At 39.6% G+C, this 18352-nt stretch overlaps 1 protein-coding gene across 1 annotated transcript; it reads left to right on the forward strand.

Annotated features, from left to right (window-relative positions):
• The first annotated feature begins 84 nt into the window (after nucleotides 1-84).
• LOC121894357 (complement C1q-like protein 4) lies at nucleotides 85-17789 on the forward strand. The gene is made up of 2 exons (XM_042406898.1): nucleotides 85-738; nucleotides 15707-17789. The coding sequence occupies exons 1-2, from the start codon at nucleotides 205-207 to the stop codon at nucleotides 15884-15886; spliced, it is 714 nt and encodes a 237-aa protein (XP_042262832.1). The 5' UTR covers nucleotides 85-204; the 3' UTR covers nucleotides 15887-17789.
• The last annotated feature ends 563 nt before the right edge of the window (nucleotides 17790-18352 follow it).

The following is an 18352-nucleotide window of genomic DNA, read 5'->3' on the forward strand; positions in this document are numbered from 1 at the left end:
TCCCCCAGCCCCTGATTTCTCCTCTGCCCCACACAAACACACATTTTCCTCCTTCACCTTCTTGATCCAGTAGTTGATTTCTACCCAGAGTTCAGTCTGGCCGGCACAACAATTCCAGCTAAGGGGGAGGAGGACTTCCTCACGCTGGCCACCTCCCGGCTCAGTCGAAAGAAACGCGTCATCGGGGCTGGAGTTGGTGTGGCCATGGTCCTGGTCCTGCTGGTGGCCATTCCCCTATTGGTCCACACCACCAAAGGGGGAGGGTCTGGAGGAGGGGGCATGCATTACGAGATGCTTGGGACCTGCAAGATGGTGTGTGACACCCCCACACAGGGAGAGCTGACAGCTGTCTCCCCACAGCCCCCGGACTTCTCAAATCGCAGGGGCAAGCAGGGTTTCAGAGGGGGCCCTGGACCTCCTGGCCCTCCAGGTCCCAAAGGGCCCCCCGGAGAGCCCGGCAAGCCTGGCCCACCTGGTCCACCAGGGCCTGGACCTGGTGGCTACGGCCCCTCATTCTACAGTCCCAAGATCGCCTTCTACGCCGGCCTGCGGAAACAACACGAAGGGAGTGAAATACTGAAGTTTGATGACGTGGTGACCAACGTAGGGAACTACTACGAGCCGAGTACCGGCAAGTTCACCTGCCCTCTGCCCGGCATCTATTACTTCACCTACCATGTGCTGATGAGAGGAGGTGATGGGACGAGCATGTGGGCCGACCTGAAGAAGAACGGGCAGGTGAGTGCGTGTGTGAAGTTAGGTAGGTGTGTTTGTGTGTTAATCTGACCCTTTGACACAAACTCCCAAAACATGTGGGTGAAAATACTTAGACTATGTCCACACAATACGTTTTCATTTTAAAATGGCGTTTAAAATGAAAACAATCTCCGAAGTGTTTTAGCACCATTTCAGAAATAATCCCCCTCCATTACTAACATAACTGAAAACGCATATCACATGACCATTCATGTACACTGGGCATACGCATGCAGGTGACAGATTGTCTACTCTGCAGTTGGTTGCTTAGTTGCAGAAAATACTACGGAGGAAGAACAGCAATGGCGAAAAGTAAGACTAGAGATTTCTTTGCTTAGACTGACCACGAGGTGGAACTGTTACTGGCCTGACGAATCAGGGAAGGACACGTTGTGACAGATAAGACCCAATCAGGAAGTGAATGTGGGTGTCTGCGTTATTGTTTTCAAAAGTCTCTGTTTCCGCCCGTCCAGACTAAAATGCCATCTCTGAGTTTTCAAACTAAAACGGAGTCAGAGATGTTTTCAAAAGTCTCTGTTTTAGAGGTTCAAAAACATCAGAGTAGTGTGGACGCCTGGTGTAAACGTAGCAAAAGATATGCGTTTTAAAATGTATTAGTGTGGATGTAGCCTTACACACATTACACACAATACTTATACAGGTGTGTTTGATCCAGTATCACTCTGTGCCACCAACAGCTCAATAACAAGAACACTTAAATAATGCAATATAGTACAACATAAATAATAATAATAAAAAACTCCAAATTAAATGATAAAATATATTATTTGTACTTTCCCTGCAGAACAACACAAATAAGCTTTTTCTGAAATGACACGTCTATTGGTAGGATGACATAATTTGTCAGTGCCTTCCTAAACCTTTACAAAACGCCACTGCAAAAATAAAACAATTTTCTGATGTGACACCTTGGTCTAGTACTTGGTTTTGGAAAAACTTGGGTTAATGTAACTTCATTAAGATCATTGAACCTTTAAGGTTTGGGTTAGGGAACATGGTCATGGTTAAATCGAAACAACGTTGACTGTCAGTAGGAAACAGGAAGCAAACAGTGGTCCAGCGTTTTGCTGAGACAATCATCTACTTTGATATCCTCCCTCTGTGGCTCTATCATAATGTCATAGTGTCACATGAGTCATGACGTCACATCCAGGCTAGCTTCTGTTCACCTAGTTTCAGTGCAGTCTCTCACTCAGCATTTCTTTCAGTGGTCTTTCTGAAAAAAAACAAACTTGTTCCTGGGGTTTATCAGAAGTTCAGAATATCTGTCAGAAGTTGAAACCTTCATGACTTGACAAGTATTTTGTGAGCGTACAAAAAGCCCGGCAGCAGCAAGGGTACTTACATCTTGTATCTTGGTTTTGTCCGTATCCATAGAATTCACCAACACTATCTTCTGATGTCATTTTTTCAACTTTTTATCTCTAGTCTCTGCTGTCTTAAAACGACTTCACATGACTTTTGCTTCTCGCTGTCCTGCTGTTATTACAGACATGTCCCCGGACTTGCCCATAGTCTCAGTTTATCTGTCAAGCTATGATTTCATATTTGATTTTTTTTTTTTTTTATAGATTACTGTCCTTGTCCAAACATGTGGAGTGAACCACATGACTCACTGTTGACAAAGGTTATGTTCCTAGGCTATTTCTACTGATGGACAAGAGTTATAAGTTTTACAGCTGCTAGAGAGCTTTGTGACATGAATGCTAACATATGGGGTTTTGATCATTTGTTTAAAGCGTATATTATTGCTAATTTTTATAAAAATAATGTATCATATGACAATGTGTAATATCAGAGGTGTTGCTCGTAGCGATGAACCTGCAGAGAATTATCACTAGACTCTGCAGCTCCCCTCGGCTTTACAGAGCTTTTTAGCAAGTTTCAGCTCATTGTTTAGCTGTCCGGCTGCAACTTTTGCAGCAGGCAGCTGTTTTCAGAGAAAAAACTCTAAAAACCCACTGTGCACCACCTGCTCAAGACCAAACGGCAAACAGACACAGTTAGTGACTAGCTGGTGAACATAGTGGGGCATTTAGCAGCTAAAGAGCCAGATATTTCCCTCAGGAGTGGGTAGAGATAAAAAAAAAAAATAGAGCTAAAGGAGAGTGAGTATTGGACTTAGATTCACCAGATGGACAGAAACATGACTCCAAATGAATGACAATGTTGCTCCGTAACTGCTGGATGTGGAAATAAGCAACTGTTTGCTAACATTTTTGCCATATCAACCTAAAAGATGACGATATGTCAGTGTTGTGTTCACAACTTGTTTCTGCTGCCCCCAAGTGGCAAAAAAAAAATCTGTTAATGCAGGTTTAAACAACTGACGCTGTTGTTTTTGTTGGGAGAACAGGCTCACATTACATTAATGTACCTCCTTTGAAAATATCATAAGCAACACCTCTCCAACACAGGGTAAACAAAACTCATAATTAAAATGATCAATTGTTATTTATTTCAGGGTTATTGATTTGGACTGCATTGTACTTCACAGGTGCCGCTGTTATTGTGTGATAGTTTGACTACCTAATCATATGTTAGCATGTTCAAAAAATGTTTCTAAACAACAGAGCATTAAGAAACACCATAGTGAAGAATTAAATTTAAAGAAGAGAAAGAAAAGTCTAAAGCAAAAGCTGAGAATTAAAGTAAAATCACTCATGCTGCATGGGGAGGAACTATCAACCCCCTGTTTGATGGTACAGTTTAATCAGAAAATGTTCTCAAAGTTTCCAAGAAAAGCAGTCGGTGATTTCCTTTAGAGGACAAAGAAAGGAAGCCAGACTGAAAGGAGAAACAGAGGTGTGACTAACGTCTGCTTTACATGGAAAACTGTAATTAATTGTACAACTTGCAAACAAAGGGAGGGGAGCTGGGAGAGAGAGAGAGTGACAGCCAAGCGATCAAGGGGATAACAATCCTCCAAGTCTCAGTGGAACAAAGCCAAAATTCAACAGCTGGCTACTGTCCTCTGAGGAACTCTGACTTTAACACTAATAAATAAACAAGTACAAATGTCTGGAAAAAGCCTTGAACGCTTCCATCTGGAGATCCGTGACAAGCTTGAAGTACTAAGCCCTCACTCTGTTGAGGAGCTCTGATTCTGACATGTGTGCTGGAGAACAGAAGAGTGACATCCTGGGGATTACCAGAGAAGAAGAAGAAAACATGCTTTGCATTGTTACACGCCAAGTCAAACTAGGCTGTGTTTGGTGGTACAACAGCGGCTTCTCTATACACGTTTATGTTGCTGCTGAGCAGACCTTCACCCTGCTGGGTTGTTGTCTGCTGATATGCTTTACTGATCTCCATCTTCAAAAGATACTGTTTTAGATACTGTAAGTAAGAATTTAGCAGGTAACTGCTGAACAATTTCCACTGATCTTATGCAAAAATTTCCCAATTTCAAATAGTGGATCATTATATGAACATTCAATGTTGGCATTATACCTCTGAGCCAAGGAGGTTCTGTTTTCAATTCAGATTTTCAGTTTCTTTTTTGGGCCCCAGTAACCCTCTTATTGGCCAGAGGAGGATATGGGAGCTGCAGAAATACACATGACACCAGTGATGAGCTTCACAGGGAGGTTTATGCCGCACAACCCGTAGGAGTCCCAAGTGCAGCAACAAGGACATGCAGCTGTCCACGCTGGCTTCTTAACTCTTGTTGCAATGTTACAAAGCCAATTGTGATGCCACCTAAAAAACAACATTAGGCACCATTGGTGTTTTTGCAGTGGTGGATTGGAGCTTTACCCCTGAGTCAGACATGTGCCTTCAGCTCCATTTGTTTGTTATTTAGTAGAGTACCTCAAAAACCTGTCAACAGATTACAACGAACATTTGGTGGAAAATTTTTTTTTTTTTCAACACTGAGATTGTGAGTGATATTTTTTTTATGTTTCCTATTTTCTCCTGCACTACTGCACCTAACTACATGAAAAAAAATCTTTCATAGTGTTTATTTTGTGCATATATGGATCCAGGTGTGTTTAAGAGTACAATTTAGGGTTGCTACTAATGATTATTTTCATTATCAATTAACCTGCTAATTATTTCTTCAACTAATAGATCAGTCTTTTAGTCTGTGAAATATTTAAGAAATGAAGTGAAGTGAAAAAAATGCTCAGCGCAATTTCTCAGAGTCCACAGTGACGTCTTCTAATTGCTTATTTTACCGGACCAAACACAGAGATATTAAATTTATAATGATACAAAACAGACAAATGCAGCAAATAATGTTTGGTATGTTGGCTTGAAAATTGACTGAAACGATTAATTGATTTTCAAAATAGTTAATAAATTTGGAATAATACTTTTACAAAGTTGCAGAATCCACCAAATTAGTGATAAAAATGTTTAATCTGCATCATCTACACATATTAACAGATGTGCTGGAGGTGAAATAAGTAAATAATTCATGAAGGAGGGAAATGTTCAAAACTTCTTTCTCAATTTTATTAAAAATAATTTTTAAAAAATTCCTCTCTGCACCAAAAACTCATTGTGTTTCACACTACATGGTCTCACTTTGTGCTCAATCACACTGGAATATTTTCTCATGTTTTTGAGTTATTTTACTAACTAACATATGAGCAACATAAATTAATATGATTACAGGTTCAGTACAATTCTGATTTTTTTTTCTCATTTTCACCCCGTTTTGGTTCTACTTTAACAGTCCAAAACCACACATCATTACATAGTAAATCTTTTTTTGTGACTGATCAAGTCCGTAAAAATAGTTATTCCCCATTTCATTGATTTGACAGGATGTGCATAAAGTGCAGAGTGAACAGGACAGACAGTAAATGCCACATATAATTGGGGGACTTGGTTTGTTGCGTGCCTTCACAGACATTGTCATTCCTGTCTTCTCCTGCTGTTAAATCTTTCATAGCCTTTAGATGAGATCTTCTCCCCTCCACCTGTGCCCCTCCTTTACACACACACACACACAGGCACACACACACACACACACACACACTGTCCACACTGGCTATTGACTCCTTCCCCATTAATTATCTTTTCCATCAACTAAATTATTTAACCCAATTCGGTGCTGATCTTGCCCTCACAGTTTCATTGCAGTCGCTGTTTTTGTCTGTGAATAGACAATTGATCTTGTAGCAGAGTGAATCTGCTAGGTCAATGAGAAAAACCTTGAGGATAACACTGAAAAACTTTCTGTCAATTGAGAAATTGCTAAACTCCTTTGTTACTGTTAATGTATCAATCTTTCTGAATGAGAATTTTGTTCATGTAGACTTGATTTTGTTTATTTTGAGACAACATTCTCCAACTGTAAGAATTAGATTATTAGTGAGGACATGCTTTAAAGGAATAGTTTGACATTTTGGGAAATGCACTTTGGTTTCTTATTGAGAGTTAGATAGAAGATTGATACCAGTCAAGACTTTCTTCCCAATAAAGGATTTTGCTGGCAGTTTATATTTTTCTTATTGTTAACAAATCTCATGTGCAGAGCCAAACCAACAATGAACTGATCCTACTACAAGTCTTGCATGTGTATCCAAAGTCTGATATATTGTATTCCTCTGTGCCATAGACCTCGGTTGTTGTCCAAAAACTACACGTCAGTGAGCCACACTGTTGCGCTGGATGACATGTTCATTTGCCACAAAGATTAAAGTCACATTAGTTTTTTTTAGAAATGGCTCCAAAGACTAATACCACATAATCTTATCACATTTTCAGTCTCAGGAGAGAAGTTCCTTAGTAATCATGACTCTTGTCCTTCAGGAGCAAAGGAGGGAGTGGTGTGACGTTAAACTAGAGCCACAAAGTCCATAGATGGAGTAGGTTGGAGTGGATGTGTGGGTCAATACCCACACATCAAAAAAAAACCATAAACAGTTTGTTTTTGTGCCTAAACCTAACCAAACCTTAACCGTAGCAACGTAAGACAAGAAATCCCTTTTAATCTTGAAAAGGTGATGTTGTCCTTTCCATAGTGGCATCAGATCAGAAAGACGCCAACCAGCATTATATCTTTTATATCTTGTTAGTTTATCAGCACAAAAAGCAAAGATATAGCCAAGACATGGGCAGGGAACTGTAAGGCACATAACCCCTTCTTAACTCCACAACTTGTTGTTTTCACACTTTTTTTGTGCAAATTAAACAATAATATGCCTTTTCCTAAAACATCATAATACTCCTTTAAAATCTCTTATGTCTGCCTGTAGTGTTTCCCAGCATGAGCGAACGTGTGTGTGTGTGTATACAAGCATTGTCAGACTGATATGCACGGTGTTGATCAATGTCTTGTCAAACGGAGCTGAGAATAAGACACATCCTGGGGAGAGATTACTGCAGAGACAGGCAGGATGCAGACAAGTGGGCTGACAGAGAGAGAGAGAGAGATGGATGGATGGATGGATGGATATTCATAGGAGAATGGACAAAGGGAGATGAAGAAAAAGGCAACACTGGAGCGTCCTCTGTCCTCTGATGAGGGGATAGGAATGTAATCAGACAAACATGAAACAAATCAGACGTGTCAGGCTCTCTGGCTGATGAAATGTGTTGCTGGTGTGCAAGTTTACACCAAGTTTGGAGACCTGAATGACTCAATGAAAGGAATCCTCTTCAGTCCTCGTGTCCCATAACTCATCAAAAGATTGGTGTTGAGGTAGATGACCTTTTCGATGGATATATAATTCACCACCAATATGTACTTTGCCCTTTACAGTGATGAGCATGGAGTGGGAGCATGAATATTTATAGCTGGTCCAATATGGGCGAACCTGGGTTGGTCAGTTGGCCAGTTGGTAGCATCCACACACACACACATACATACACACTAGTTTTGATGATAGTAGTGTTTCAGTATCTCATGCTAAAACGTTGCTCTGCTATTGACACTCATTATGTGGCAGTGGCATTAGGTTGGATCTGGTGGTCAGGTGGACAAACTGGTGCCTTATTAAAGCCCAACAAAATGCTCTGACATGTGCGTCACTGTGGCTCAGCCTTAACAATGTGAGGTGTAAAGGTTGGAAGGGAAGATGAATTAAACGTGGAGATTTAAGCTTATTGGATCAAAGGTGTATGGGTTAAAATAACAGATTTGCAGGTCCTGATAAAGATGCATATGTTGGATGTTATTGTGGTGCAGGGAATAATGTCTTATTAAAGGCTCATTAATTCCAGCGAGGTTATAAATAAGGGTTTGGATGAAGCTTGAGAGTAACAGATAACAGGTAGCAGCAAAGACAATGTTCTGCAAACTAATAATTTTCGTTGTGAATACCATAAACACTCCACACATCACAGTTGTTTTTTTTTAAATTCACCTGTCTGTACATAAAAAATAACTAATAAGATCTATGAGTTAATTATAATTAATTAGATATACAATTTGAAAGTTGTGGTGATGACAAGCTTGGACTCAATTAGAAGACAGAAACCGCTCGCCTCCAGTAGGTAGGTGTGATGCGGTTACTGTGAGAGGTGGAAGCTGCTAATTACAGTTTGTCAGACAAGGTGTCAATATGGGCTTCATGTGGCACTTCATTAGACGGTACTGAATTTATTTTATTTTGGGCATTTTCCCAGCTGTGTTTTTCCCCCCAACAACGGTGTGTCTTCGTAATCTGGACTAATCTTCTGTGTGTTGCATTTACTTTAATATCTGACACAATGGCCAAACATTATAAAGGGGAATATTTTGTGATAAAAGAAAAAAAAAAAAGACCGTCCTTTCAGACAACATTTCTTGTCAAGCCAACAGAAAGAATCCTCTCATATGCCCTGCAGCTTGTCCTTGTTTTCTTTTCTTGTCTTTTTCCTCCGAGAACACACACTTTCATGCGTATGTTCATGCACACAGCCATTATTTGACTATACTGTATGTTTCTGTTATAATGGCTGAGGCCATTATATTCTGTTGACTAAAACAGCTCAGCTGGTTGTTATGCCTTTGTTGTGCTTTCCCTTTGCCTCACCATTATATCATTATTTCTCCTCATCAAGGAAGCAGGTTTTGTCTCTTTTGTACACAGCAATGTTTCACAGTGTTTGATAACAGCGTTTTCACAACTGACATGAACAATGCTAAATGTAACCTGGATTATTAACATTATTAAGAGCAGGCATGTTGCAGTTAAAGGGTTATTAATCTCTGACCTGTGACAGGTTTCATATGATGAGTGAGTTTTAGGAAATGAGTCACTTTTGAGTGTGTCTGAGTCCCTGCATGCTGTGTGTCTACACTCTGTGTGTGTGTAGGGATGCATGTGCACACACCTTTGTAAAACACACACACATTTATTATGAGGCAGTCATAAAGGAATAGTATCATTTACTGTAAGTTCAGTGCTGAGGCTTAACTTGAGCTCTGCAGGTAGATTGTCCACTGTCCCATTTATATCCAATTAAAGCATCTCCTCTACCCTCAAAGGCTTCAGTCTAGAGCCAATTAGAGACTTTCTAATCAACATCTTGACACCTTGGGTCTTGAGTGTCATGGCAAAATATTAGCATTTAGTATGCCAATTAGTGTGTGAGAGCATAGTGCAGGAGAAGGGTTACATGTCGACCTGCGTAATAGAAACAGGATACCTCAGGCTGGTACACATGGATGGAGGCAGGGAGAACGCAATTGCTTTTACAAAAAGAGGCCATTTCAATTGCCCTTCTTCTCTCCGTAGCGTTCTCTACGCCCTCTTCACCCTCAGAGGTCCCTCAGGTAAGTTTAAGAGACCCCGTCTCAATCGCCTCGCTCCGCTCTGAGAGGTCTGTACATCACAGTGAATGAATCCTGTCAGTTTTATTACCAAAGGATCAAGGCACCACTGCGAAACAAAACAAAACTGAAAAAATAACACACTACATGGACAGCCCGCCACCCCCATACCTCATTTATGCCCTCCTCCCCCTCCTCTGAAATAGGCATGCTTGATCAGTTTGTTATCCAACAGGCTCCCTCCCCATCACTCAAAGCCCCTCTCTCAACTTTGGCTTCCTCCACCTGAATCCTGTGTTTAGACTGTTAAAAGTGCACACAGCTGTTTACCCATCTGTGTGCCATTATCCAAATATCTGCTATCACACCCTCCTTTTCACTACGTATCCTTCTTCACATCGTGTCCTCTGTCTATCTGAGACAAAGCTCAGACATAAACATTAAGAGCACTCACTTTGATATTGGGTTGATGTGCATAAAAATGAAAAAGATTGTAGGCTAAATAGATTAGAAATATGTCTTTAATATGTCACACAAATCAGTGGCACACAGCTGAAATTGCAGATTTTATTGAGCATTTAACATTGGAAGTGAATAATTTCTTTGCTGTCAATTTCTCTCTTTCTTCTCCTCCCACCTCTCTCCGTCTCTCTCACTATTTAATGTTGCCCCCCTAATGAAAAGTGGAGGCAGTGTAATCTTCTCTATTGTCCCACGGGTCTCCCTTCTCCCCAACAGCAGCAGATCAAGTCAGAATACGCGCTGGGCCAACAGACAGGAATTCACTCCCTTGTCGCTATCAATCTCCGCCACTGTTGACAATAATCCTGATTTGCTTTTCCCTCTTGTTTTCACTCCCAGAGCCCCAGTGTCTCCTGCTCGCTTTAAGAAAACAAGGTTTCACTGTGATTGTTACTGACAGCCGAACCTGAGATTCATCTGGGCTGCGTTTCAGTGTCACAACGCTCTGCAAGAAATTAGAATATGTTCCACACTGGTAGAAAAGTGTTCAGATCCTTAAATTAAGTAAAGTAGCAATACAACAATGTGAAAACAAATAAAAGTCCTTCATTCAAAATCATATTCAGCTAAAAGCCCAAATGTAACAATCCATAAAATATACTTAAAGGATCAAAGTAAATGTCCCTCTCCTGCAGAAAAATGGCCCCTGTGAGTGAGATATAATAATATATTATATTATTAGATCATTAATACAAATGAATTAATACGTAAAGCTGTTGTAACTTGTTGAGGTTGTGCTAATTTTAATTACTTTATATATTGTGAACTACTTTAATCTGTATCAGTTCCCTGTGTTTTATGTTCATTGTTTTTTTTTAATGTAAATTAATGTTTTTAATTTCAAAAGTTAATCTTAACTACAGCTATGAAATATGATATTCTGTTTTACAATACTGAAATCATATATTCTTTGCACATAAAGTATAACCTTTCATGTCAAGAAACATTATTATTAATGAACAAATAGTTAACATAGAGAACTACTCACTGTGAGTTATGCGGATATGTTTCCGTCTTACTTTTTTTTTTTTTTACTGAGGACTTACTGTTGATGACATTCAATGAAATATAATTTCTTTATTTATAAGCACAACACACATTAATTAACATTTCTGCAAATGTGCCTGCGTTAGTCAGCCGGTTAATGTTCAGCTGCAGTCCTTTGGCAAGAAAAAACTATATTTTCAAAACCAGTTCATGATTACACTCATATTCTACTGTGGCAATAATACTGACGATGGCTGTGATAATGTTTTAAATGTCACACTCTTAAAGATATGTGCATAAAATGTATGAAATAGCTAACATGTCCACCAGGTTACTGTATATAGGAAGAGAATGCAACCATGAATTAATCATAAACATAACACATTAAATGTCAGCATCTCCACTGTCTGAGTCGAGGCTAAATAAACCTACGTGTCTCATAAGGAAATCAACCATAAAAAGCCATAAATAACATTGTGTCCTTTGGGCAGGCAAATATAATTAGCTGGTGTTCATGTTTAAAAGGCCATTTCTGTGAGGTGGTGTGAATATCACTGCTGCAATTTTTGTTAAAACCCTTAAATGTGGGTGATTCAGGTAGGCAGTAGTTGTTCATTAAATAAAAACAGTCTTATTTAAACTATGCTGCATAAAGTACAATCAGAGAAGTAAACCCATTTTAATTGTAATCTTATACTGTATGTTCGCAGCAAGTTACAGCAGCCTGTCAGCCTCCAGCTCAGCTGAAAATAATGTCAGGGGAATCCTGCCGCTCAACCATGTAGACAGATGTTGGAAGTACAAGATGTCAGAATCTCTTTACTGTTATATTTTTCCTAAAACCTATTAGGTCTTCTCAGGGGAGTTGTTTCAGTCCCTTCAGAGTGAAGCAGTCTACAGTATAAAATAACAAAATGTCTCATATGCTGCATGTTTTTTTTTCTCAGGTGTTCACTTGAGGTTCATAAAAAAACAAAAAAAACAAAGAGAGCTGGAGAGAGAAAGAGCAGGTGGAGTGTGTGTTTTGTAGGATCTTATCTTGATCTCCTGCTAGTATGTCATGGGCCCATTTGACCACTGTAGCCTATCCGGTGCCCCCACTTATTGTGATTGTATGGAGTTATTGAGGAGTTGGACCTATTAGGCGGGGAGCTGCCATGGCTGTCCGACTACCAATTACCGTAGCCTGCAGCCGTGTATAGCCTGCCCTGACGCATCTGGAGGTAGGGGGGTTGAGGGCGAGGGATGCTGTGAGGAGGGGGTGGGGGGGTGTTGCTCTCAGGAGACCTGCCACAGCAGCACGCCCTTAATCAATCCGATTTAGACCGGACAGGGACACACTTAGTCGCTGCTCGCGCCAACACTGCCATGGCGAGGAGAGAAAATGTGTGCGTGACCTGCATCCCATTGGAGTGTAAGGACACAAAAAGATAGATAGATGGGTCCAGAATGAAGAGATAGAGAAAGGGGCTACGAATGGAGAGAGGGATGATGGAAGGGGCGTGAGGTGCGGAGGGTAGAGACAACAATTAATGGAGTGATGTGAGTTGAATTAAAACAAAGGGAAATGTATTGATTCATTTCTGTCTCGTGGAGGGGAATAGAAATGTTCACTTCCTCTACATGGAATAAATGCTTATACAAAGAAATATATTGAAATAATGGGCAAAAAAAACTCATTAGTAGATGGAGGATGAGGAGAAATGGGTAGCTGGGTCTTATTTGATTTGTCTTAGTGATCACAAGGCAGTCAGGGAAGCTTGATGATCATATCCTTAGTCAGACTCGGAGCGGGAGACAAGGATGGAGTAGGCTATCATATTTGCATTCATTAATATGTATGCGCTTGTGTACTTTATTTTCCACCATTAAATGGATCGTCTGCTTGAATAGTTGGTTACTTATCCAATGATATTGCAATTCATTATAAGCAGATTTGCTTACAGGGTGCGAAAACAACTTAGGGCTTGGAACAGCAAGGGAGTGGGACGAAATAACAGAAACACCTAACAATATCATGAATAAGGGATGACCTATCAAAGCATCAAAGCAGCTGTTTTCCCACCTTGAAAAATAATTCCTAGAGGAAAAGCCTTCAATTCTTTAAGTAAGGAAGAAACATGACATTACATTTAGCGCCTGTGTAGACTGCTGCAGGCGTTTGACTTCATCCTCGTCCTAATGAAACCTCTCTTGGATTTATGTAGCAGCATGTACGGGAGCATTATCATCTTGGAATATGGAAGCATCATTAAATCTACGTTCAGTGGTATCGTATATGTTATGTAAACATGTACAGTAATCATCTGATGTAACGACTTCCTTTAACAGGGCTGGTCATACCATTATAGACCCAGCTCATAATGTCAGGTTCTTGTTGTAACTGTGTTGTCGGGGCTTGATTATATTATTTTGTCCTTTGTGCACTCTAGTGTGTATATACAGTAGTATGACTGTGTCCATGTTTAGCATTTAACATATTAGGAATGTCTCTTTTTTTGCCATTTAAAAAAAAATATTAGATTTTTTTCATTTGATACACCTCCAGTTTCTGCTCCACTGAAACTAGCTTCCTAATGTTTCTTGCAAAACTCAAATTTAAAGGTGAAGTTTGTCAAATATGTTTAAGCCACATTTTTAAATTGAATTAAGCTTTGTCGATTTGTCACTGACTCAATTGCTGTAATGGTAATTTAGTCGCTTCACATTTAAAGCTGCCATATTCAATATTTCTATCATAACAATGGATTAAATAAATACGTAAAAGGAGTCGCTCAAACCCTGAGCTCTGCAGAGTGTCTTTCAGCTCATTGTTTTGGTTCTCACAACTTTACTTTTTCGTTTCACTCTCACTGCTCTCATCAGTCATGTTTTTGGCCATGACAGGCAGCTGTTTTCAGTGAAAAACCTCTAAAGACCCACTTTATGCTAGCTGCCCAGCAAGGAACAGCAGACACAAAAAGTTAGCGACTAGCTGGTAAACATTCTGGAGCATTTAGCAGCTAAATATTTTTCTAAGGAGTTGGTGCAGACTGAAAGGAGAATAATTATTGGGCCTACAATCATTCATCAGGAGGACACAAACGCAACTCCAAATAAATGTTGCTTTTTGCAGGCCGTCCTTTTTTGTAACCTGAACAACATTCATAATCCCTTGTATGCATATATACAAGTGTGACATGGACTACTTATGCAGCTTTGTAAAGCTGAATACCTGTGAAATAATGGCCAACATTTGGCAGAATGTGTCCATATACACGCATGTTTATTGTTGCAATGCTTGACAAGTGAACTGATGTCCTCCCCCAATACAACCCATGCGATCCCTAGATTCTTCCCTGCAACAGGTGGATCAGGTGTGGGAGCAACAATCCTCTGGAAAAACTGATAGCAAGTAAAAGTTTTTGCTCTCAGATGGAGGTTTGAGGCCAAAGATCACTGCACATCTCATCTATCTACCCAGTGGACAGGAAGGGATCTGTGCTGATGACATTACACCGAGATCACAGAGTGAAACAGGAAATAAAACGACACCGGCTACATCAAGACATAGAGAAAACAGACTGGTTGTGGGTGAGATACTGTGATTAGATGGAAAAGGTAAATCTATTAAAATGATAAACAAAAATGACTGATTTGAAATAAATGGCCAGTGGAAAAACTTGAGTGCAAACATTTACCTGTAAGAACAAGAAAAACATTTTTCAATTCTGTGTTGCATTAAGCATCGAATAAAACTCGCTTCACGTGGCACATGTGGCATACATACATATTTATGACAGCATAGAGTAAACGTAGGTACTTGCAAGAATTTTGCCTGAGGTTTGAATATGTAGGCTGTGTTTTCCTGGCTTGAAGAGTCATTACAGGTAGAATGAAACAGTTCAGAGCCATTTAGTAATAAAAATGCAGGTCATACTATACAAACAAACATGTGCCGTATATAAACTCAGCATGTGCTCAGTTAGAGGTGCACATTCAATTAAAATATTCTTAAAATAAGATCCTGCCACCACCCCAAATTTAAAATAGAGATGCACTGATACTCATATTGATATCGGATATCGGTCTGATACTGACTCAAATAGCTGGATCAGATATCGGTAACAACGGGCCGATTATTTTAATGAATAACAATTCAGTAAATTTATATCTATGTTTTATTTGCTGGATTTTGTTTCACAAAGTTAGGAAAGCAACATTTAAATCAAGCCTGATTTTGCCTTACACATAACAAAATGATCCCAGTCTCTTCCACACAGTGAGGCATACAGCTTATCAATTAAACACTGGTATTGGATCAGTACTCAGTATCGGCTGATACCCAAAGCCCAGGTATCGGTATCAAGACTGAACAAGTCGGATCGGTGCACCCCTAATTTAAGACACGGCTCCCCATTCCTCCTCTGTTCAACCTGATCCAACCTCAACCTCCTTCTCTGTCTCCCATTTTTTGAAAAATATGCAGAAGCTTTAATTGGCTACAAAATTTCTCTTCGCCATTTACATTCGGGGTTAAGACGAGGGCCATGAGCCACAGTATCGCCGGCTCAAGTCTGGCCAGGGACCTTACAATTGGTAGCTTCAACACAGGCCACAAATACTCATGACGCTTATGACATCAATTATCTAGTTTCCCTGTGATATATTTCAATGTTTCTCTCCATCTTTGTTGCCTATCAACATCCTGTTTTGTCTTTATCTCAGGTGAGGGCCAGTGCAATTGCTCAAGATGCAGATCAGAACTACGACTACGCCTCCAACAGCGTCATCCTGCACCTGGACGTAGGCGACGAAGTGTGTGTACAGCTGGACGGGGGCAAAGTTCACGGCGGAAATACCAACAAATACAGCACCTTCTCTGGCTTCCTCATCTACCCTGACTGACAGTATACTTACATTCTTATACTTTATCTCTCTGTAATCGAGCAAAACGTTCCCTCTCCTTTCTGCATCTAACATGCCATGCTTTCATGATGTAATTTGTCATTCCAACGCTGTTCGGTACACAAAACGTGTAATAACATGATCACAGTTAACAAGTTTGAAGAGAATTTGTGTAAAAATGAATATAATATTGTATATATTACCAGTTAACATTTACTTCTGATACACACACCGGTGTAATCATTATTCTGTGCCATGTACAGTATGTGTAAGCATGGCTAAAAGACGTCATTCACATCTGTTTTCTCCTACAACTTCTCCTATCAGTTGTTACACTGAGACAAGATGACCATTTCAGCCACCGGTCTGAAATCGACTTAAATGATCTCTGAATGTAGACTGTAAATCGAAGAGTGTGTATTTGGCTGCAGCCTCTCGCCTTCACAGTGAGATGGATTTTCAATATGGCCGTAGACACCAAACGAGAAAAGTCATGAATATATTGATCGCAGCTGATAATACAGCCAACACCATGAGCATAATCCAGTGTGTTGTACGTCTGTATTCATGCTCATGTGCAAGCATTTGTGTGTTTACCCTCCAGTTTGTGTTAAGGAGTAAAAGCATCATGTTGCTGTTAGTTTGACCCGCACAATCTCTGATACATTAAGGAAGGGGTGTCAACTTTTTGGTAACAGTCCCTTAACACACACAGTATATCAATACCGAGGTTTATCTTTGAGATTTCGCCTGAGCCAGAGCTTATGATAGAGCGTCATCATATCCTGCTAATGAGCCCGGACTTCCTCTACAGCCTCACCTGTTCAGCCCGGCATCCATAGTGTGCTGTATGATGAATATGATATGACTTTAAAGAAATAGTTCGACATTTTTGGGGAAATATTTGCTTTCTTGCTGAGACTTAGATAAGATCATCTATGCCACTCTCATATCTGTCCTCATGTTAATCATACAGAAAGCGGTTTCAATCTTCTCATCTAATTTCCCTCAAGAAGGTGAATAAACCCAAAATGTCTAGCTATGGTTAATTTTATTGTGTATGTACCACTGTGAAGATGTTTTTGAAAAGCTGGTGACTGTTGATGTTTTACTGCCATATGACATACCTATAGGTTTTCTGTGCCTTACACAATCTATTTCATTTTTATTTTTTATGCATGAGACTGTTTTTAAATCCAAGCTTTATGAACAAGCTGATCCACGTGATACCAACACGTATCTGACAGAAGTTTCTTATGAAAACCTCCCAGACGCATGCAGTCCATGCATATGTTGTCAAATTATGAAATGCAGATACCAGATGCTAACTGAAGACATTGACTGTGAATCTTTGTATGTAACTGGATGTAACTCACTGCTGTAAAGAAAAGCCCCAAAATGGAGATCAAGATTCAATCTGTATGAAGCATGTCATTTTGTAAATTAAAATCTGCATCAGAGAAATTATAAATATGTCGATGTAACCAAATAATTATATTTAACAGTTCTATTTTTTTGTTTTTACATGATATTATGCCTACACGGGTAAAATGTAAAACTCCTTTAAACACATCTATTGTAGTTTTAATGCCATGCAGGAGGAGAGCGTCACATTGACCCAGTAATACACTGGTTACGTGTGGCAGAGACTTTTATGTCCCAATTCTGCAGCTTGATAGTATGACTGTACCCCGATGAGATTCGGATGTGAGTCTGTTCTGATCAAGTCGTCATTCTTGTGCTGTGATTGAAACAACATCCCGACACTGTATATTGTACACAAACATTCCTCCTGAGTGACTTCACATAACCTGTGTGCCATGCTGCATCCTACTGTGTGTGTTTTTCCTGCCGCTGTTACCTTTGTTCACGAGCAGTGTTGTCACTGTACTTTGCAAGCTGAGTTGTGTGTATTTGTTATGTATGAAATCAGCATAGATTTTTCTCTGCCCTTGAAGACCATGAAACACAATAAAAAAAAGAAAATTCAGGGTTATTTTGCTGTCACTGAGTCAGACTATAGCACCAGTGTTTTATTTATTCTTTACTTCCTTTGTTCTTATATACATTACGGATCTCAGCAGGCGTTGACATCCGTGTGTAGCATTTGTCGTATTTTATAACTTATCATAGAACCAGATTTACATATTCCAACAAAGTTAAATCAGTTGTCTCCCATTCAATAACCTATACCTGCCATAACCCGGTTTCCCCCATTGATAAAGAATAATATGATACATTATCTAACATTGTGGACATTATTATTATTATTACTTTGACAGATAGTAAACATAATCACATTAATACATAGTCAGAGTGTCCCATTTAATATTACATCTTAATTAATAACATTCATTAAGAGCCATCCTGGAAAAACAACCAGATTTGGTTGCTTTTTGGGTTTTTATGTCAAACTGAGAGCCACAGTAATTAAAAACAAAGAAAAATAGTGAAATTTGCCCTTTA

The sequence above is a fragment of the Thunnus maccoyii genome, chromosome 3 (assembly GCF_910596095.1).
Source record: "Thunnus maccoyii chromosome 3, fThuMac1.1, whole genome shotgun sequence".
NCBI classification, from domain to species: domain Eukaryota; kingdom Metazoa; phylum Chordata; class Actinopteri; order Scombriformes; family Scombridae; genus Thunnus; species Thunnus maccoyii.